This window comes from Pseudomyrmex gracilis, unplaced genomic scaffold, assembly GCF_002006095.1.
Source record: "Pseudomyrmex gracilis isolate BER0280 unplaced genomic scaffold, ASM200609v1 scaffold_133, whole genome shotgun sequence".
Classification (NCBI taxonomy): domain Eukaryota; kingdom Metazoa; phylum Arthropoda; class Insecta; order Hymenoptera; family Formicidae; genus Pseudomyrmex; species Pseudomyrmex gracilis.
The window spans coordinates 24,476-46,022 of record NW_018020717.1 but is presented as its reverse complement, the minus strand read 5'-3'; the positions used below and the strand labels follow the sequence as shown (position 1 = coordinate 46,022).

Sequence of the window (21,547 nt, the reverse complement as noted above, 5' to 3'; positions counted from 1 at the left end):
ATTTAAGAATATAGTCTTTTTCGATAGTGAGATATATATGTTTTTCTATAGAGGCTTTTTATATTCTAATCAGTATATATTCTTATCAATATTACTATTAAGATTTTCCTCTTAAAATAAGAAACTCTTCTTGACGCCTATTTTAGTATAAAATATACTTAAAGTAAGTGGGATATCCTCAAAACAAGAATACAATTTTTTCGGTGTAAGAATATAATTTTTTCGGTGTATGTTTTTTTCGCGCGAAAAGAATTGACTGTTTCTGTTGTAGTTAGTTTCCCGTCTCGTAAAATATACAATATGACACACGGTATATATTCAGCGCGCGCGCGCAAAAAAAAAAAAAAAAAGAGTCTAACGTAAAGTTACGTGGTAGAGTCTGGTCGCAGGAGCGATTTTGAATTTTTTTTCTTTGCCCTTTCGCAGCCAAGGCGTCGTGCGTACAAATAAGAAGCACTGCCAGACCACAAGACATTGTCGTGAATCGTGCTGGCGTGGTGCCAAGCCTGCCTGCGGTAGCGACGGCATTTTATACTCGAACACCTGCAAAATGCGAGCGAAGAACTGCGGGTAAGCAGCGAAACCGCGACAAATCCCGCGCTGAAATCATCCCCCGTCGGGACCCTTCTGGGCAAAAATCTCGCTCTCGTAATCCCCTCCCATCCGTCTCCTCTCCCTTCTCTTTTTGTTGCAACACACACACACATCCCATACGCGCTCTTAATTCATTTATGAATTACTTCCCCATAATCTTCGTTACAAAACCCTACGCGCAGCTTGAAGCGCACTCGAGGCTGTCTCGTTTGCCTCTCAATCACGCTAATCTTCTTTTCTCCCTCCGTTATTAATTTCGTTCCTCGATATCGCACGCTGATTTATCAATACGCGACATAACTACGTGGTTCAATGATTCGATCGAAATTTGTCGGTGCGAAATTGTCTCCGACAAATTCTATCGTTGACACGCGATTGTTTGTGTCGCGATTTTATTGATTCTCTGTGTTTTCGAACTCACTCACTCTCTCTCTTTCTCTCTAGCAAGCACGTATTCGAGGTGCCGATGTCGTTCTGCGTGTCTCGGGAACGGACGTCCGGAAGCAACGCGTGTCCCTTGGACTGCAAGAACGAGCCGGAAGTGTCGGTCTGCGGATCGGACGGAAATATATACAGGAACGAGTGCGAGATGCAAATGCTGAACTGCGGGTGCGTATTCGTCTTGTTCGTACGTAGCGTAAAAAAGCGCAATCGCTTATCTACGTGCGAGAAGGTAATATTAATCGAGATAGGTATAATGTGATCGTGCGATAACTTATCATCAAAAACAACGCGCTCGCTCAAAAAGTAAAAGTTGGCCACTTCCTCGTCACGAATAACCGGTCACGAATCTTTAAGCTAAGTGTTAATCAACAGACACGCGAGACGAAAAGTAACGGTAGCGGACTTCGAGAAGTGTCGATCCCGGCTGACGAAGTGCATGAAGCAGCAGCAGAGGTGCGGAAGCGAGGTGGATCCGGTTTGCGGTAGCGACGCGAACACGTACCCGAATCAGTGCCACTTGAACGTGGCGGCCTGCTTGTAAGTGCGTTTGGAAAAAAAAAAAAAACTGCCGTCCCGCGCAAATTTACAAAAAATAATTTTTCTAACAAATTTGACAAAACGTTTTTGAATTAACCCGACGATAAAAAAAATAAATAAATTTTTTTTGTCGCTACTTTGATGCGTTTTAGAAAGGGCATCCAATTGGCTCACGTAGGCGAGTGCACGACCTTGAAGGAGACCGAACAGTGCCCCGAAGATTGCGCCGAAGTACCCGAGGAACCAGTTTGTGGAAGCGACGGCAACGTTTATCGGTGATTAAGAGCGTCATTCGGATGGCCTAAACGTCCTCGACGGACGGTTTTAAGGGCGCATAAGTCTCGAACGGCCGTTAGGGCCGGCGAGAGACCTTCGCGAGTCATTATTTTTCTCTCTCGTTCTCATTCTTGATTCGAACGAAAACACGAGACATAATATTTTTTACATCCTAATAAATTAATTACAATTCTCTTTCTTAAATTAAAATTTCCTCAAATTATTTGACGCTAAAGACTTAAAATCGCGATCGAAAAAATCGAAGATTCGAACGAACGTCGATATTCATTCGAGGGATGGTTCGAGCTGAACGTAACGTACGTTTTTAGAAGACGTGGTCGTTAAAGGGAATTATTAAATAGAGCGGTTTCGCGAAACAAAGGAAGCGTGTTTGCCGATGTGTCATGTGCAACCCGTATATATTGCGTTCAAGGTCCCTGTGCCATCTGCGGCGTGAGACCTGCGGCCAGAGGGTGGTTCAAGTTCCGGCGCAACATTGTCGCACCACCGCGCTCTGCAACCAGATCTGCAGCGGGGAACGTCAGTTTGTTTGCGGTTCCGACAACAAGCTCTATCGTAACGAGTGCGAGATGAAGAGGGACAATTGCGGGTGAGCCCCGTCCGACCGCGAGACATCATATTCGCGTGTTCCCCACTTGGGGGGGGGGGGAGGAAGGGAGAGAGAATTACAACGCTTTTGTTCGACAACTATGCCATATATATATATATATCTCTCTCTCCCAGTCGAGCACTTTTAATAAACTAACCCTTGTTAGTTTATTAAAAGCGCTTGACTTTTACTCCCCAGAGGATATACTCCGGGGGCAAATCCTCCCCTCTCACTTCACAGGTTTTAATTACTACAATTTCTTATTTATAATTCTCAAAAGCGTGTCTGGAGAGTCTCTTCGCGTTAATTAATCGCATCTTCTTTTTAATGAAATAATTTCGTTTTAAAGTTTTCAAACACACGATATATTTGAGAGAACGTTCTATTGAAGAAATTATCAGATAAATTCTTCGAGAAACGGTCAGTCCGAGCGTCGCGAGAGTGTTCGATGAAAGAGTCCGTTTGCGCGATTTATTCGTCGATAAACGTCCCATTAGGGAAATACCAAACCAGTTCTCTCTTTTTCTCCATGCGGTTGCCGCGCGCGATATTTTTGACGCCGCGCGGTTCAAACGTGCAAAAGGAAAGTATCCTACTTCCCGCGAGCGCGTGTTATTGAACACACAATTGAGGCAAACCTGAAAGTCAGAACGTCGTCGGCGTCTTTTTGCGCGACCTATATTTCTCTTTTTCAAACGAGCGATCTTCTCTATTTCCGATCGCTTTCTAACGCGTTCGACACGCTTGTGTGTTCATCGAATGTAACAGCAAAAAACAAAACTTCAATGTCGAGACGATTACACAAATGTGCGGCAAAAACCACACCGAAAAAATTTTATTCTTGTAAGTAGAAGATTTTATACTTAAAAAATCTTCAAGATTTTAGATGATATTCTTAATTAAGATTATATTCTTTATTTAAGAATACAGTCTTTTTCGATAGTGAAATATATATATGTTTTTCTATAGAGGCTTTTTATATTCTAATCAGTATATATTCTTATCAATATTACTATTTAGAGGATTTTCCTCTTAAAATAAAAAATTCTTCTTGGCGCTTATTTTAGTATAAAATATACTTAAAGTAAGTGGGATATCTCTCTCCTCAAAACAAGAATACAAGTTTTTCGGTACGTGTATATATATATATATATACACCAAAAAAATTATATTCTTGTAAGTAGAAGATTTTATACTTAAAAAATCTTCTTAAAGATTTTAGATGATATTCTTCTGAAATTAACAATATATTCTTTATTTAAGAATATATTCTTTATTTAAGAATATATTCTTTATTTAAGAATATAGTCTTTTTTGATAGTGAGATATATGTTTTTCTATAGAGGCTTTTTATATTCTTATCAATATTACTATTTAGAGGATTTTCCTCTTGAAATAAAAAACTCTTCTTGGCGCCTATTTTGGTACAAAATATACTTAAAGTAAGTGGGATATCCTCAAAACAAGAATACAATTTTTTCGGTGCAGTTGTGTCGAGATGCAATTAATTTACGCGATATTTCGTCGTTTTTAAAACGTCCGTTTTTACCGTAGTAGTTTAATTATTTCGACTCTCAAACAGCGAGAAAAAAAAAACTGACCTTTGATTCCCGTTTCAGTAAACATGTTTACGTGGTGCCTATGAAGCGATGCGTCCAAGGATTTCTTTTCCGCGGCTGCCAGAAGATCTGTCCGCCTTATTACGACCCGGTGTGCGGCACCGACGGGATGACGTACAGCAACGAGTGCTTCCTGGAGATCGAGAACTGCCGCAGCCGAAGTCTCGTAACGAAGAAGTATCACGGGGTGTGCGGCCAACCTACGGAAGAGCCGAAAAATTATCTCTATTGATATTACTGATAATTAACACGACGACGAGAGAAAACGACTCGAGAGAGCGATCGATCGGTGAAATTCGATTTAACATTGCACAGAATTTTCCGACAGAAAATTTTTTTGTCTGTGTTGTTTACGAGCGCCTCTCGAAATGTTTTCAATCGCTCGACGAATCAATCACACGTTATTCGATAAATTTTCAATTCACGAAATGTTTATCACGCCGCTCGAACGAGATAATAGAGCGCGATACGCGAGAATAATTTGCGATAAAAAATTTTCGAACGTTCAATATCGACCGCATCAATCGACCCGAAACAAATTTCCACAGACGGAAAACGAGCATCTTGCCAGTCGCAATTTTCATTGTTATTGTATTATTACTGCTATTTCTACGATAATATTATCGCGATTGCCGATTCTTTCTCGGAAAATAGCGCCGCGAAGTGATCCGCGCCAAAAAAATTTCGCTGCTTCGCGATAATTAATCAGGTATTGCGCGTTAAAAAAAAAAAAAAAAAACAAAAACAAAAACATCGACGAATGAGCAATCGTTCGGATAATTTTTACTTGAGAAAAAATCGAAATCAATATTTTTCTAAAATATATGGAGAAAGGATTGCCAGTCGCGTATCGATATAGTCCTTTTCGATATAATCTTCGCACGTACATACTTTGACGGTAATAGACTCATTATTATTTATTGTAGCATTAATCATTGCATTGTATGACGTGATTCCATTTGTTTTTTTTTCACACACACTATTGCGCCCGTCGTTCTTAAAAATATATTATACATATTATATATATATATATATACATATTATTGCATCGCGACGCGATGTGTTGCCAGAGCAACAATAATTTTGTTCCAGGGGAATTTATTGTGCTGCTACATATCTCATTTTTCGATATGTGATGTGTGTTCATTCATTATTATTATTATTATTATTATTTTATTGTGTAATCTTAATTTATTATCTCAATTATACATATATATATTATATATAAATATTATACACATGCCAGAATCTCTCTCTCCTTTTGTTTCTCTCTATCGACTAACACACCGTGTACGCTTTCACACAACATCAACAATAAAAATCATATATGTATATTTTAAGATATATAAATGATGTATAAATTATATATATATATATAGATACATATATATATATATATATGTATATATTATATATACACGCGTGATAATATATCATAGATATGTTATATATTTATTTTTTCCGTCTTTGTGTGACATTCCGACAAAAAACACGCAAATATATTTGAACTTTTACTTGTTTTCATTTTAAAAATCACTTTGTTCGTAAATATGCGCGAGATAAAAAAAATTAATTAACACAAATTATCTGTTTTCTCATTGCGATCGCATTGAAAATAAAAAACAACAACAAAAAAAGCGCAACAATCGAGAAACAGACTTCTGGAATACTGTACGATGATAAGTGCGAATTCGAACTTACCATCACGGCGTGTTCCAATCCGCGGCTCGATAGGCGCCAACTTCAGATCGGTGCGCGTTCCGGACTTTCTCCTCCTCGGAAACATCGTTTCGAAACACTCATCGCGCTAATAAAACCGCGAATTTCGTGAAAATAAACGCGACTAAACGCGATCGCGAACGCGTCAAATCAAACGACGACCGTCGTAAACGTTTTTTGTTCGACACTACCGGCGTTTGTTCTACGCGCGCGTAGATTTCGACACAGCGAGAGACGCTACTTCGACCGTTCCGGAAACAGTGAAACATCGCGTGTTTGCGCGATTTCACCCCGACGCGAGATAACGCGACTTTGCTACCGGATAACGTACCGACTGTATAATACCTGAAAAACAATCGATCCCCCATCGGAGAGGCGAGAAAGAAACACCGGCCGTGACGGAGAACCGTGTTCGCCGCGCGACGATCCCGAACAAAATGGCCGACTGCTCGGCGAGCAAGTGGTACGTCGGGCGGCCGCGCGCTGGCGCCACTAGCCGCTCGCGCCGGCGCGCAGCCGTATTGACAGGTGCCTCGGCAGCATGGCGACCAGTGTTTACGACAACTGATCGCGGTCGATTCGTGTACGCGCGGTGGTGTCCCCCGGGTTGTAAGAACCGCGGTTGTTTACGCGGTTGTCGCGGTGGTGGTGCTCGCATTTCCTCCCTACACGACTACTCCCGCGCATCCACGTCCCCGTCTGTCGTTCCGGACGTGTTCGATCTTTCGTGCATTCGACCCCGCCGCTGAGCGTTGAAACGCTTTCTTCAGAAACGGCGAAACAGCAGCAGCAAGTGGCGCGCGCGCCAGACACCTCGGAGACGTCAGGTGGTGGAAGAATAGCCGATCGCTGGACCCCGTGCGCAACTTCCTCGAAGACCATCGTTCTTATCGTGAGTACGCACTTTAGTTAAATTTAATTCCGATCTCGCGATCGCGAGGCGAAACCGTATTACCGTCGTCGGCGAGGGCGATATTTGTCGCGCGAGGAACCGCACAAATTTGACAGCGATGAGAAAGAGAGAGAAGAAAAGAGAGCGAGTGAGAGAAAGAGAGAAAAAGAAAGAGAGAGAGAGAGAGAGGAGAGGCCATCTTTGAGGCCTATCCTTTGGTATCGGTCACGCCGGCGGAGGATAGCGATTACGAGAATCGTGTTACATAAAACGTCCAGACGGCTGAATGCCGTGGGGCGGCGACGAGCCCGTCGTGTCGAATAATCAGTCGGTCGTGCACGTAGGCAGAAGAAAAAGGGCTTCTCTCTCTCTGCTGCTGCCTACGTGCGTCGCCGGGGCTCTTACGCGCGCCAGATGCAATTTTCGCGAATTGTCTCTCCCGTCATCCGGTTTCGCCTTCATTCGCGAAATTTAATATATATACGGTGTGCGGCGTTAAGCGCGCGCGCGCTCAATCGGCCCGGAAAGGAGGGACCGGTCGATGCGTCGGTTGCCGATCGAATTCTCGTCATCGTCGATTTTAACGAGTTTTAGAGGCGCGGTCTCTCTGCTCGAGGAGACGATCGTTCTATATATATATATATTTTGTGTAGGTTTTTTCTACGTCGACGAGTATCGCGTAATATTTATTAAATAATTCGCGAGATTATAAAGTCCGTGACACACTTCGCAAAAAAATGTGTGCCGTGTGAATTAAACACACACATTCTCGAGAATCTTCGCCGATCGAAACACAGTTCGCTCGACGATTTATCTTTTTTTCCCGGTGTGTGAAATACACGGGATTTTATATTAAAAAAAAAAAAACAAAACAAATTCACCTAAATTATTTGCGCGCGATCTAGATTAGAGAGACTTTTTTTTTAACATTCCGTTCTATTCTACCGGTTTTCCATTCGACCGGTCGCGCCGCGTTGTTTCGCCGGAAATGCAACTTTCGCCTCCCGCGCGCGCGCGCGCGTTTTTTCCGCTCGTCGGAGAGAATTTTAACATTCCTCGTGAGATCGCGTAATTGTTGTTACATATATTAGTAAAGAAAGAAAACACGATTGGATGTGATGTGATGTGTGTAACACCAGGCTTATCGGCGGAATTTATCGGCGAGAAGAAACAGAAGTGTAATATCTCTTGTCGCGCGCAATCTTATCGCATTATCGTAGCAATAAATTTCAAGAAGATAGAGCAATAATAACAGGGAGAGGGAGGAAATCGATCGCGCAGTAGCGCGATTTCGGGCAATAAAGCGAGTTTTTCCTTCGACACACTTTTTTTCTCCTTCTGGTGAAAGAATGGCCGCGCTCGCGATGTAATTAAATTTATCGATCGTCGAGACAAAGCGAGAGACGTGTTTAAAAATACGCGTGGATTGTTTTTACACGTCGTTTCTCTCGAGCAACGAATTTCGGTCGAGCAAAAAATAATTAATATTGCAATCGATAATTGTTTGCGCAATCGCGCGCAAACGTCGATCCGATGCGTTTTGCGTTAATTTTTCGAAGCAAAAAATCTCTTCGAAATTTGACGAAACTCGTCGCAAAAAAAAGTTCGAAACAGTTTTCGATCTTTTTTTTTTTTTTTTTTAATTACAATCAATTAAACGTGGAATTAAAAATCGGAGAGTCCTTTGTCGCGTCGATTGCGGCGAAAGCTTTTCATCGTGAAACAACTTTTGAAATTGTATTCAACTAGAAACAATTAAGCGCAAACACACATGAATCGTCGCCGAACAAAGTACCTAGCCACGTCTTTGTCAATCGAGTGTATTTCCAGCCGAGTTAACCTCCCAGATTGGGCTTCTGCCCCAATTGTTACATTGTCGCCGTCGCGCCGGCACTTGTACAGCTTTTGCGCACAAGCCGGAACACTTCGGCGACGATCACAAAAGTATCTGTTCCAGTTTCTCGCACGGAATTTTTATTCTTTCGCGCAATGGTATATTTTCGACGCAATCGATAACGTCGAAATCTTTTCAAAAAAAAAAACTTTGCGCAACGAAAGCTTCGCTTCTTCTCTGGAAGAGATGAGAAATCGCGCGATCTCGTAACGAAGACGTGTCGCAATTAGGAAGAATACTTTCTTTCCGATCGCACTCGACGTCTCGTTGCATCGCGTTAATTATAACAACGTCGAGAACGCGAGAGACCGAACGAGGTTTCGCTTCGCGCAAACAACAACCAACAACAATCGCGCAACGATCTCGCGTTGCATTGTTGTACGCGCGGAGAGTCTATACGCGAGAGAGAGAGTCCTATATATCGCGCCTTAATAGACGCGATCACGTAACCCTCCAACAAACGACGCGACTTCGATCGTCGCGTCGTTGTGCAAAAGACAAACTTTGTCCAACTCGAAGAATTATCGGACACAGTAACGCGGATTACGTAACGTACCGCGACGGAAACTCCCGTCCCGACGACTGACTTCGCGATCTGTCTCTTTTTGCGATTCTTCTTGCTAGCTTTACAAGCTACACAATCGACACGCTCGGACGAAGAAGAAGACAAAAGGCGAGCGGAAAATCTCTTTAGAATTTTGTTCTACGCGCGCGCGCGCGAAGTCCGCCGATCGCCGCAAATATTTCGCACGGCTGCCGTTGCAAAGATTAATTATATGCCGCAACCACACTTGAAATGATCTATTGTGTCTTAACGGCGTTCTGTCACACGCTCTCCAACCTTCGAGTCGAGGGAATTGACCTACGAACCGGATCTGAAATCCTTTTTCTTTACGGGCAAGGGTAATGTGGAATTTATAAAAGGGTGCGTAAAGGTCTTGCGCGTCATGCTTAAAGTCCCCCGGTTGTGTACGAAGAGCGAAAACTACACGGAAAAAAGAAATAGTTTCTATCACAGCTAAGTACGGTTTGCTACTGTAGCTATAAAATTTCCTGTTACATAGAAACAGTTTGCTGATATTCCTAAATATTTCGACATAATAGCAAAATATGTAGATCTTGTACACCGAAAAAATTGTATTCTTGTTTTAAGGATATCCCACTTACTTTAAGTATATTTTAGACTAGGCGCCAAGAAGAGTTTCTTATTTTAAGAGAAAAATCCTCTAAATAGTAATATTGATAAGAACATATACTGATTAGAATATAAAAAGCCTCTATATAGAAAAACATATATATCTCACTGTCGAAAAAGACTATATTCCTAAATAAAGAATATATTCTTAATTTCAGAAGAATATCATCTAAAATTTTTGAGAAGATTTTTTAAGTATAAAATCTTCTACTTACGAAAATATAATTTTTTTGGTGTATATATATATATATACACGTACACCAAAAAAATTGTATTCTTGTTTTGAAGAGATATCCCACTTACTTTAAGTATATTTTATACTAAAATAGGCGCCAAGAAGAATTTCTTATTTTAAGAGGAAAATCCTCTAAATAGTAATATTGATAAAAATATAAAAAGCCTCTATAGAAAAATATATATATCTCACTATCGAAAAAGACTATATTCTTAATTTCAGAAGAATATCATCTAAAATCTTGAAGAAGATTTTTTAAGTATAAAATCTTCTACTTACAAGAATATAATTTTTTCGGTGCATAATTCTACCTAAAATTTAGGAACCACACCTAATTTTGGTAGAATTATGGACACCTAAGCTTTTTAGCTACAAGATCTACATATTTTGCTATTATGTCGAAATATATTTAGGAATATCAGCAAACTGTTTCTCTACGTAACAGGAAATTTTATAGCTACAGCAGCAAATTTAGTTCAGCAAACCGTACTTAGCTGTGGTGGAAACTATTTTTTTTTCCGTGTATATACATGCGAAAAACTCGCTCGGGCGCGAACGTCCGAGAGAGACTTTGAATTTTGTTTTGATCCAACTTCAATTTCTGTTGTAAGTTTTTTTTTTTATTTTAAATATCGAAATATTTCATTTTCCGTCGAAAAAAACAAAACAAAACAAAAAGAAACACATGCAATTAATATTATTAGTATTTTCTCTCTTTGCGGACACACATGAATATCAATATGTAGCTCGAACTGCGTCGTCGATCTCGAAATCGTTTTTTTTTTACTTGATCTCGTCGCTCTCGGAGTCCTTCACGCTGTTGGTCCTCGATCCGATCTTCAGCCCCATGAGACTGGTCGTGCCGTCCTTACGATTCTTCAGGCTGTGCTCGAGATAAAGCTCGTTCCTCAGCAGCTTCACGCAGTCCTTGCCGCGCAGCTTCTGCATCGAACCGTCCTCGGCCGGTTTTCTGCAAAGCAGAACGTAATTCCCCTTCGCGCGGCCGTAGTCGAAGTTGTCGTTCCCGTCCAATCCCGCGACCTTCCTCCTGGTCGACGGGCTCTTTATATCGGGCACGTATATCCGAAAGGCGGCCGCGTTCTTTTCGTTCGCTTCCGCAAGCGCGACTTTGAGATTCTTGACCAGTTCCTCCTTCGATAAAATTTCCTTCAAATTTCTACGTTCGTCCGAAACGTCGTCGCGATTCAACCACTTGGCTTGAGTATCGAGCTGAAGCGTCGTGTCACCGTGCTTCTTCATTTTTCCCTTCAACTGGAAACCAACGTTCGGTTTCGATGCTACGTCTCTCGTTGCCACAGGTCTAATTTCCACCGGGTTTTCCGGCGAATCGTTCAGAAGCTCGAATTCGATCTCGTCCTTGTCGATTTCTTTCGCAACGTTGCCGACGAGATTGTTCAATTGATCGGTTATCGCCGTGGCCACTTTCCCGAGATCAGCATTGTTCTGAGAAGAAGAAAACAAAAAACAAACAAACCGACGGTCGCGTAAACGAGCAGAGGGTTCGAATAAAAAAGAAACTCACCGTCTCCGATGGCAACAGATAGACGAAAACCGTCAAGGGAAGAGCGAGACTGAGAGCTCCCATCGTATATCGGATTCGGATCGGTTGTGGAGGCCGCGATGACGTTTGTCAGACGAGAGCAATCCTATCCGCCGCGATTTCTTTATGTACCCTAACCCGAGTACGGACTTGTGCTCCTCTTCTCGGCCTCGTCAGTCACGGCCTTTCAAAGACGTTTTCTGTTTTTAATGACGCGTCGCGTGTAATTTCGTTCATTTACGACGTATTGTCTGTGCAACCAAAAATCATCCGTTTCGCCTCTCGAGCCTCGGTTATACTCGCTGATAATAAATTGCCGCCCGAAGGTCGCCCTCTTCTTCTTCTTCTTCTCTCAATTGTTAGCGCGATAGTTATTTTAATATCTTTTATTTTATTAAGAGATAAAATTATTAATTTCCAATCGCGGGTTTTTATTGCGCCGAGCGATTAATCCGGGAAATTTTTTTTTTAATCTCTTTCTTCCCCACCCCCCTCGCGAGGGTCTCAAGTAGTGCGGAAATTTATTGTTTCACGGAGGTAGAAGAGAAAAGGAGAGACGGGCGGAGAAAATTGCTGGCTATTATATACATATATATACTATATAAATCTTTTTTTACATATATATATATACTATACATATATACATATATATACATATACACGGAAAAAAAATATTTGCTAGAATAGCAAGCAATTAGTTATTATATGTCCAGCAAAAAAACATTTGTTAAGTTTATTAAAATTTTTGTTTCGCCAAAACAAAACATTTTGTTGATGAAACAAAATATTTCGTAGAGTCAACCATTTTTTTTGCTAACCATATAATAGCCAAACTTTTTTTTTCCGTGTATATACTATATAAATCTTTTTTTATATACTATATATATCTCTGTCTCGGTTGCAGCTAATTATTCACGCAATCGCGCGCGGAGCATCGGAAACGTCTTCGCGAAATAATAACTCAACCGACCTTCCGGCGAAAAAGGATTCGTCGATTCCTTCGCCGGCCGGATTTTCAGCTATCGACGGGTTAATGGCGCGTGGCTTGAAAATTTATAGTGCGTATAATCGAAAGTCCGTGTTCGACTCTCTCTCTCATGCGCTTTTCGTCTTGACGTGCACACACTTACATCCTGTCGGTTGCGGTTCGTTTGATGTATAAAAAAAAAAAAAAAGATACACAAAACCCGTGTATTATCGCGTCTCGTCAGGTGCATCGAAGGTGAAACATCATCATCGTCATCGTTATTCGTAACGAAATTCGATCATCGATAATCGACGTAACGTGTGTGTTAATTTTTACGTTCAAAAACGGGAATAAACTTTTTGTGCAATATTCAAGACCGTTAATTGTCTCGCACGCAAACTCTTTTGCGACAATCGTTTAATGTTAATGTTTTTTTTTTTAATCAATTCAGAACACAACGCGACTCTTGTACCGCGACATCACGCGTGACATATTTCGACAACGATTCTCCGAGTTTTCGGTCACGCGACCGCGACTTGACTCTTCTTTAATTAATTGTCGCCGCCGATCAAACGGCGAACCACCCGAGCGTCGTAAGTAATTGTGTTTTTTTTTTTTTTGTTTCTTCTTTTGCTTCTCTCCTTCCGAATCTTCAAAGCGCCGAGACCGCCAGGTGACGCGTGGACGTAAAGAAGCGAGTGATAAAGTACGCAAACACACAAACTCCCGTTTATCTTTCTCAGAAAACGAGTTATAAATAAAGTTTCTTATTTTCGTCCCGAAACCGGAAGCGCCGCGAGCGCGCGCATCACCCATTGTCACGGACGACTATTAGTTCTTTCACGAGACAGGTCGCGTAATCTTATCTCTCGCGCTCTTTTCACGCGCGTCTACGCACGGGTGCGATAACAGAGAAGATCCCGCGTCTCTACTTTTTATTCTCTCTCTCTCTCTCTCTCTCGTCTCTCTTTCCGATTTATTAATTGCGCTTTCTCGTTGCGATCGGCTAATTAAGAGGCACGGTGGTAACTTGCGCCAAGTTCACGCGCGACAGAGTCGCGCTTAAAAACGTGACTGAAGTAAAGTCACGTGACTTTTGTCACGTGTTGTTTTTTCAGCCTTCCCGAGTCGAAATTTAGCGTCTACATTGAACCTCAATTCCTCTTTTTTTATGTACACCGAAAAAATTATATTCTTGTAAGTAGAAGATTTTATACTTAAAAAATCTTCTTCAAGATTTTAGATGATATTCTTCTGAAATTAAGAATATATTCTTTTTTAAAAATATATTCCTCATTTAAGAATATAGTCTTTTTTGATAGTGAGATATATATGTTTTTCTATAAAGGCTTTTTATATTCTAATCAGTATATATTCTTATCACTATTACTATTTAGAGGATTTTTCTCTTAAAATAAGAAACTCTTCTTGGCGCCTATTTTACTATAAAATATACTTAAAGTAAGTGGGATATCCTCAAAACAAGAATACAATTTTTTCGGTGTAGGAGAGTAAGAAAAAAAGTAGATGCTACTTTGACGCTGCTATACGTCCAAAATTTCTTTTTTTCAAAACTTGAGGTTCAATGTAGACGCTAAATTTTGTCACGTGATTAAAAAGTACCGTACAAAGAATTACGCGCGGATGCGCGAGTAATGGGCAGTCCCTCGGCAGAAGTTTTCAAGCTGGAAAGCTCGTTTCTCACAGAGCTCTCCGTTAAAAGAAAATTAAAAAATTCATCGAATTGCAATTTGTAGAGATAACTTTTTGGAGATAATTTTTGAGATAACAAAATTGTCGTATTTTTGTTTTCCTATTTTGTTTACGTGTATTTACAAACGTCGCAACTTTCGAGAGAAATTCGCGAGACTCCGAACAGATTTTGTTACGACGACGATGTTGTTGCGAGGAAATTCGTTGACACATTTTCGCGGAACTCATCGCGCGACTCATCACACGCCTCGCAGACGGGGGGGGGGGGAATTGAATGACCGAGGCAATTTAACACACCCTATCTAACACACCGACGCGATGTAATCCGACGAAATTTCCATTCCGCGCGATCTTGCGATTACGCGAGCAGAACAAAGCTGAGAACGACGACAACGATGAGCTTGCGTTTCCGGTAAGAAATAATTTACCGCTCGCGAAAGAGAAGGAGAAAACAAAAGAGAGAGAAAGAGAGAGAAACGGACTCGTTTGGATTAACAAGATGATATCAGTCACTTTACCACGCTAATTAACGCCACCGGGAATAGATGCGCTCTCGTCTCTTCCGATCGCGAACAAGATGCGCTCGCGATAAATGCAAACGCCTTCGAATCGGTCTTTTGCCGACGTGAGTTGGAACGATAAAGAACAAGAGATTCAGCCTCTCGCTATCTAATTGAAAATAAATTTCAACGCGTCACATAGAAGCTGCCGCACTTCTCCCGTTTTACGGCTGTTTCGCACGCTGTTCGGTTTTTTCTTTTTTGTTTTTTTGCGAAAATTACGATCTCAAATGTTTATACTGGAGGAAAGGGAGAACAAACGAAGGATTTACGACGGATAATAATTTTTCGGAACTTCTCGGAGTTTATTCGGCAACGTGCGCGGCGGCCGTTAACGGTCCGCCATCTCGTAAAATCCCGCGCGCTGCACTTTTTTCTCCCGCGCGCGGAGAGTTCGTCGATTCTTCTCGTTTACGACGACAATCCCTCGTTTTCAACTTCCCGAGTCGAAATTTAGCGTCTACATTGAACCTCAATTTTTGAAAAAAGGAAATTTCGGACGTCAAAGCAGCGTCAAAGTAGCATCTACTTTTTTTCTTACTCCTACACCGAAAAAATTATATTCTCGTAAGTAGAAGATTTTATACTTAAAAAATCTTAAAGATTTTAGATGATATTTTTCTGAAATTAAAAATATATTCTTTATTTAAGAATATATTCTTAATTTAAGAATATATTCTTAATTTAAGAATATAGTCTTTTTCGCGCGCGATAGTGAGATATATATGTTTTTTTATAGAGGCTTTTTATATTTTAATCAGTATATATTATATATTCTTATCAATATTACTATTTAGAGGATTTTGCTCTTAAAATAAGAAACTCTTCTTGGCGCCTATTTTAGTATAAAATATACTTAAAGTAAGTGGGATATCTCCTCAAAACAAGAATACAATTTTTTCGGTGTACTTTGAGCCTATCAGAGCCTGCAATGCGCAGTCTGATCTGAGAATTAAACCCTACTTTAAAACTTTAGCAGGAAAAAAGGAAATTTCGGATGTATAGCAGCGTCGAAGTAGGATCTACTTTCTCTCTTACTCCTACATAAAAAAAGAGGAATTGAGGTTCAATGTAGACGCTAAATTTCGACTCGGGTTCTCTTTCGTGGAATGATTTAATCCTCCGTAAAGGATCAAAAAATTAGCATTTCGTCCTCTCGCGATCACTCGCTGCGGCGTTGAGGATTTGTTTCCGTTCTTACAATTGCGAAAGAAAAAAAAAACAATAGCGTTTCTCGAACGGACGTGTCGGTAATGAGTTCGCACGCGAAGGAATATTTATTAGAGACGTGTGCAGGAGTATGTACTCTCTTCGAAAGAGCTCATCCCGCGGGCGAAACGCCCTAGTCTTCTGTTCCGAATCGGTTTTCTCGACGCTTGTTGTTGTTTCACGCCGCTTTTTCTGCGACCGATAATAAGCGCTCGCGGCAAATTGGCCGATTATTTCAAGTGAGTCTGCTCTAAGCGGACCTAGCAGTTAACCGTCCACCTTTCGGTTCAGTTGTTGTTATTATTTCGCGGCCACTTTCTGCGTCTACTTCTTCGTCTTCTCCGTCTCGCGGGCAAAAGCTGAAACAGCGCGTCGGAAACAGCAAACGATAACGAGGTTACTCGAAAATTTGAATTATTCATATCGCGCGAGAAAGAGAGAGAGAGAGAGAAGTACGTTTCGCACAAAAAAATTCACATTTTCCGGAGAGAAATTCAAATTTACACGCACGACCAAAAAGAACGTCCGTCCGCGTTTTGCGGAGCGAAAATTTTATGAGCGCGATATGAAAAGCAACGTGCGTAACTGCGCAAGATCTCGCCCGTGTAAGACGAACGCTTTCATCATCAAGGTCGAAAATACACTTGACGCATGTTTTCCCGACGTGTCACGTCCCTGTTTTCCCGTCGTTCCTCGTAGGAGAAAAAAATGGGAAACGACGACAACGACGAAGACGACGACGACGACGAGGAGCAACGAGCCGCGTCTCGTTTGGCGGCTCCTCTCAGACATTCAAAGCCACTTATTACGCGCGGTACGCTCGGTAGATGTACACGAGCAAAGGGAGAAAGAGATCTCCTCTCTTCCTCCTCTCTTTTTGTTTTCCCGTTCACCCTCTCCGCGCGTTCTCTCCATTATGTCCCTTTTCATCTCTCCCACGATCGCGCTCCCATTCCGCCTCGTGTTCCTTGCCTCAACGCCCGCCTTTGCACACACACGCAGCGCCGCTGCGTTGCAATTGTAGAAAAGAAACTTCCACCGCACCAACCGCGCGTATGGCGGCAAGAAACTTCCACACCGGCCTTCTTTTTTCTCAGCTCAAGGTTCTAGCTCTCGGATCGCTCGGTTCTTCGCGGGGTGTTACGATGAAAGAATTTTCTCGCGGAGCGAAAGATCCGCCGCGGAAGAATAGAAGAGCGTACGCGCGACGATAACGTTGTCACAATCGTCCTGTTAAAAAAATAATGTTGAGAAATTTTCGGATAATAATTTTTTACGTAGTTCTAGTTTGATAAAAAAATAATTTTTTTATATTTTTTATTTCTCTCTCAAGAGCACTTTTGTGAAGATCTCGATCCGCAAACACAAAGATCTCGTTCATCTCTCTCCCGCGATTGTGCACTTTCCACCGGGGGCTAGAAAGAGTCTATTTGCTTAGATCTTTCTTTTCCGTCACCGGTGCGCGCGTCCCATTAGTCGGTCGCGACTAGAAATGACTCTAGGCCCCACTTGACCTTATCTCCGCCGGGTTCAACGTTTTCTCCATATATATTATATCAGGAACATCCTTTTTCAGAACAACGACGCGCGCGTTCCGCAAATTGGCGCAAAGTGCTCGAGCGACAATAACGCGAGAGCGCAGCTCCTCCTTCTTCCGTCTTTCTTCTCTTCTCTCTTTCTCCTTCTCCCGCCGCGTCGTCTCCCGCTCGTCTCTCATTTTTCTGCTCTCGTCTCTATAGATCCGCCGTGGGTGGGTGGCGGAATGATTCAGAAGAGACCCCGCGAGCGAGTACTGTTCTTTCCGCGAAGAAACGAGGCTTTGTTTCCAGCCAGGTATATAATCTATAACATCTAGGCAAACAAGGGGATTCCCCGAGTCGAAATTTACCGTCTACATTGAACCTCAATTTTTCTTTTTTTTTTATGTAGAAGTAAGAGAGAAAGTAGATCCTACTTTGACGCTGCTGTACGTCCGAAATTTCCTTTTTTCCTGCTAAAGTTTTAAAGCAGGGTTCAATTCTCAGATCGGACTGCGCATTGCAGGCTCTGATAGGCTCAAAATAGGCTCCGATAGGCTCAAAATAGGCTCCGATAGGCTCAAAGTAGGAGTAAGAAAAAAAGTAGATGCTACTTTGACGTTGCTACACGCGGAAAAAAAAGATTTGCTAGAATAGCAAGAAATTAGTTATTATATGGCCGGCAAAAAAACATTTGTTAAGTTTATTAAAATTTTTGTTTCGCCAAAACAAAACATTTTGTTGATGAAACAAAATATTTCGTAGAGTCAACCATTTTTTTTGCTAACCATATAATAGCCAAACTTTTTTTTCCGTGTATGCGTCCGAAATTTCCGTTTTTTCCTGCTAAAGTTTTAAAGCAGGGTTCAATTCTCAGATCGGACTGCGCATTGCAGGCTCTGATAGGCTCAAAGTAGGGGTAAGAAAAAAAGTAGATGCTACTTTGACGCTGCTGTACGTCCGAAATTTCCTTTTTTGGATTTCCCCAAAAATTGAGGTTCAATGTTTAGACGCTAAATTTCGACTCGGGTTCCGGTTTGTCGCGAGATGGATGGTCATCGGGACGAAGAAAAAGAAAAAAAAACGACGAGGTTGTTTTAAAACAAACGAAACGTTGCGTGACGCGTTTCGATAAAAAAAAAAAGAAAAGTTGTAATTTTCGCGTCGGAATTTATTCAGCGGCAACAAACACGGAGTGTGTGTGTGTGTGTGTGTGTTTTTCGTAATTAAGTAGAGAGGCTCTTCCTGTTTCTCGTTTGAAGTTTCGTTGACGATGATGTATGACGACGGCGATTACGTAATAATTTTAAGAGCGTATCAGATCTTAGATCCTCTCTCTCTCTGTCTCTCTCTCTCTCTCTCTTTCTTCCTCTCTCTTTCTCCGTGGTATTGACCTTTCCGCTTGGGCGCGCACGTGCTTCCGCGGTAACTTAAAATAGACGAAATGGAGTGGCGACAAATAAGGTCGGCCACACGTGCGTAAGAACGCGCGGTTAAATCGACTCTCTCTCTCTGGCTCTTCAATAAGTTCCCGGAACGAACTTGGGGGTGAATATATAATTTTCGCGGCCTCGTGTCATCGTTAATCATCCTTCAATCTGTCGAGCAAACGCAACAAGAGAGAAGAGCGCTCGAGAAAAACAATCTCGCAGAACGGAAAATATATATCGAAATTAATCACTCGCTGAATCGGAGCCGAGTTATAATTACACGTCGCGTAATTGCGCCGTGTAGAAATTAATGACGCAAAACGTTTTTCGCGAAGAAGAGAAGGAAAATACGGAGAGAGAGAGACGTTGACTGACTTTTTTTGTTCTCGAAAAAAACGATTAATTATTGATTACGTAACGGAATTGTATCGGCTGTGCGAAAAGTTTTGTTTCGAATATTCTTTCGAATATTCTAAATGAAAAAAAAAAAACGGCGCCCCTCTCAACTCGCTGTCTATAGCGAGCGGATAATAAAAAAGTTCGTCGGACCCCATCGCGCGGAATAATAGATCGTTAACGAAGTCGCATTTGCTCGCGTTCATTTACATTGTTGATCGTTGCCGGTCGCCGAATCGAAGCGGCAATCGTCAACTGTGCGATATATATATATATATAACGTCGTCGATTCCCGACAGCTGCGCCGACACGCGTCGCAAACATTTTCAGATCTCTTGTTCCGCGCGCGGAATCTACACACGTCACGGCGAACGAAGTCGAGAGAAAACGCGGCGAGAAAAACTGAAAAAGTACGAAACCGCGCGCGTGCTTTTCTTTTCTTCTCGCATTTGTCAGCGCGTCTTCTTCTTTCGATCGGAACACACACGACCGAGAGACGTGTGTTTCCTCGAGAAACACAATCGAAAACAACGCGCATGCTCTTATTTCGAAGAGTTTTTTTTTTTTTTTTTTTTGTCGTCACTCGATCGCGCGTCCGCCAGATTGCGACTCCATCCTTTTGTATCTTTCGCTCATCTTCGCAATTTGCTTCACACACACACGATGTCGTCAGTCTCCCGCTAAGCAGTCCCCCGGGACCGAGAAAAAAAAAAGCCGCCACCGGCAACGGGGAGAAGGACACGCGCTCGATGATAATTTTTCTGCAGCAGCCGCGCGTCGCGTTTCTGCAGCTGCGGCGATTGTGTCACGTAATAATACCGAGCTCGCGTTTTTCCACTCCCCGATTGAGTCATTGGCGATCGATCTAAAAGAGCGATCTCGGAAAGTCATTACGCGCGATTGTGTTTTCACGTTTGCGTCATTGTTTTCCGCGCGCGCGCGCTATCAATCATCCGATCTCCAGTCAGTTTCCGCTCGATATTCGCGCTTCGAGAATCTCCGACGCTTTCCGGAATCGAATCAACGACGCGATTGTCTCGAACGATTTTTGCGGCTTCCCCCTTCCCCGAGACTGACGACGCACTGTCACGCACTACGTGACCCAGATTTCACAGTGACCACCTGCTCTCTCCCCTTGCAGCCCCGACGTTCGTCCCTTCCCCCCTCTCTCCCCCGAGGATGAATCACCGTTTCGTGTTTCATTCCGTTTATTGTTTCCGTTGCCACTACAATTTATACACTTTGTCTCGCGCGTTGCAAAATTGTGTGCGGGGGGTTCGTTCGGGTCATTGCGATATAAAATCGACGCTTCCCGATAAAATCGGGGGAGCTCGAGTTTTTTCCCACGCGACGACGCTCGAAGAGAAGCCGCGCCACTAATCCTTCGACACTTTGGTTCGACACCTCCGTCCACTTTCACGGATTTCCTCCGGGGAATCGACGCCCCCGCCCCTTCTATTTCTCGCGAATCGCCGTGGAACGAGCGAACATTCGTTCATCCCGTGCTTTTTCCTCCCTCCCGGGGAACTTTTGAGGTACACGCGACGACGTGTAACGAAAAACAAAAAATCGACGACCGCGGAGACGATCGAGGAAAGGACGATTAGCCCGGACACTTTTCCTCGTCCCCGAGGAGAAGATGAAACTCGCTCCGCGAAAGAGATAAAACACGGAGTGAGAGAACACAGAGGAGAGAATTATAATAGGACGAAGAACTGGACGGAGAAAGCGAAGAAGAAGACGGAGAGAGGAAGAGGGAAGGAGCGAGTGAGTTCATTCGTTCGTTTAAGGAGGAAGCGGAGATAAGCGCGCTGTGATAGAGAGCGACGAGGAGAAGCCCGCGGTACAGAAAAGAGGGAGAGAGACGACGAGAGGCGACGTGCGTGAGCGCGAGGAGTGCGTGTGCGAGGAATACACACGGTAGCTTCTCTCATGAGCGAAGACAGTCGCTGCCCCGCCGCAAAGCCGTTCGCGTCGGAAGAGAACGTTTCCACCCACACGTCTTCTTCCTCCGGTGTGTGCGTGTTCTTTCTTTTTTTTTTTTTCTTTTCTACGTCGCGCGTGTCCTTCTCCTCCTCCTCCTCCTTCTCTTCCGCGTTCGAGAGAGTATCGATTCGCGTGGGCGCCCGCGCGAAAAGTGTGCGATCGCGCCGAGAAGTGTGCGCGCGCGTTGTTCCAT

At 42.6% G+C, this 21,547-nt stretch overlaps 2 protein-coding genes across 2 annotated transcripts in view; one reads left to right on the top strand and one right to left on the bottom strand.

Annotated features, from left to right (window-relative positions):
* The window catches only part of LOC109856753 (agrin-like), a 21,754-nt gene extending 17,442 nt beyond the window's left edge, over positions 1 to 4,312 (top strand). The window contains exons 4-9 of the mRNA XM_020432374.1: positions 427 to 570; positions 1,039 to 1,203; positions 1,411 to 1,575; positions 1,728 to 1,850; positions 2,285 to 2,461; positions 4,081 to 4,312. Coding sequence (XP_020287963.1) covers positions 427 to 570; positions 1,039 to 1,203; positions 1,411 to 1,575; positions 1,728 to 1,850; positions 2,285 to 2,461; positions 4,081 to 4,312 — 1,006 coding nt within the window. The remainder of the gene's footprint in view (positions 1 to 426; positions 571 to 1,038; positions 1,204 to 1,410; positions 1,576 to 1,727; positions 1,851 to 2,284; positions 2,462 to 4,080) is intronic.
* Positions 4,313 to 10,677: 6,365 nt separating this feature from the next.
* Positions 10,678 to 11,978, bottom strand: LOC109856756. Its single transcript, XM_020432382.1, has 2 exons — positions 11,559 to 11,978; positions 10,678 to 11,479 (listed from the first exon to the last, which is right to left on the bottom strand). Exons 1-2 carry the CDS (start codon positions 11,619 to 11,621, stop codon positions 10,799 to 10,801), a joined length of 744 nt encoding a protein of 247 aa, XP_020287971.1. The 5' UTR covers positions 11,622 to 11,978; the 3' UTR covers positions 10,678 to 10,798.
* Positions 11,979 to 21,547: the final 9,569 nt, after the last annotated feature.

What these genes read in the sequence shown, in the direction of transcription:
- LOC109856756 (XM_020432382.1), bottom strand. Translation starts at nt 11,621, where the DNA reads ATGGGAGCTCTCAGTCTCGCTCTTCCCTTGACGGTTTTCGTCTATCTG. An exon ending in ATCTGTTGCCATCGGAGACG is followed by an intron (nt 11,480 to 11,558) that starts GTGAGTTTCTTT and finishes TCTTCTTCTCAG; the next exon opens with AACAATGCTGATCTCGGGAA.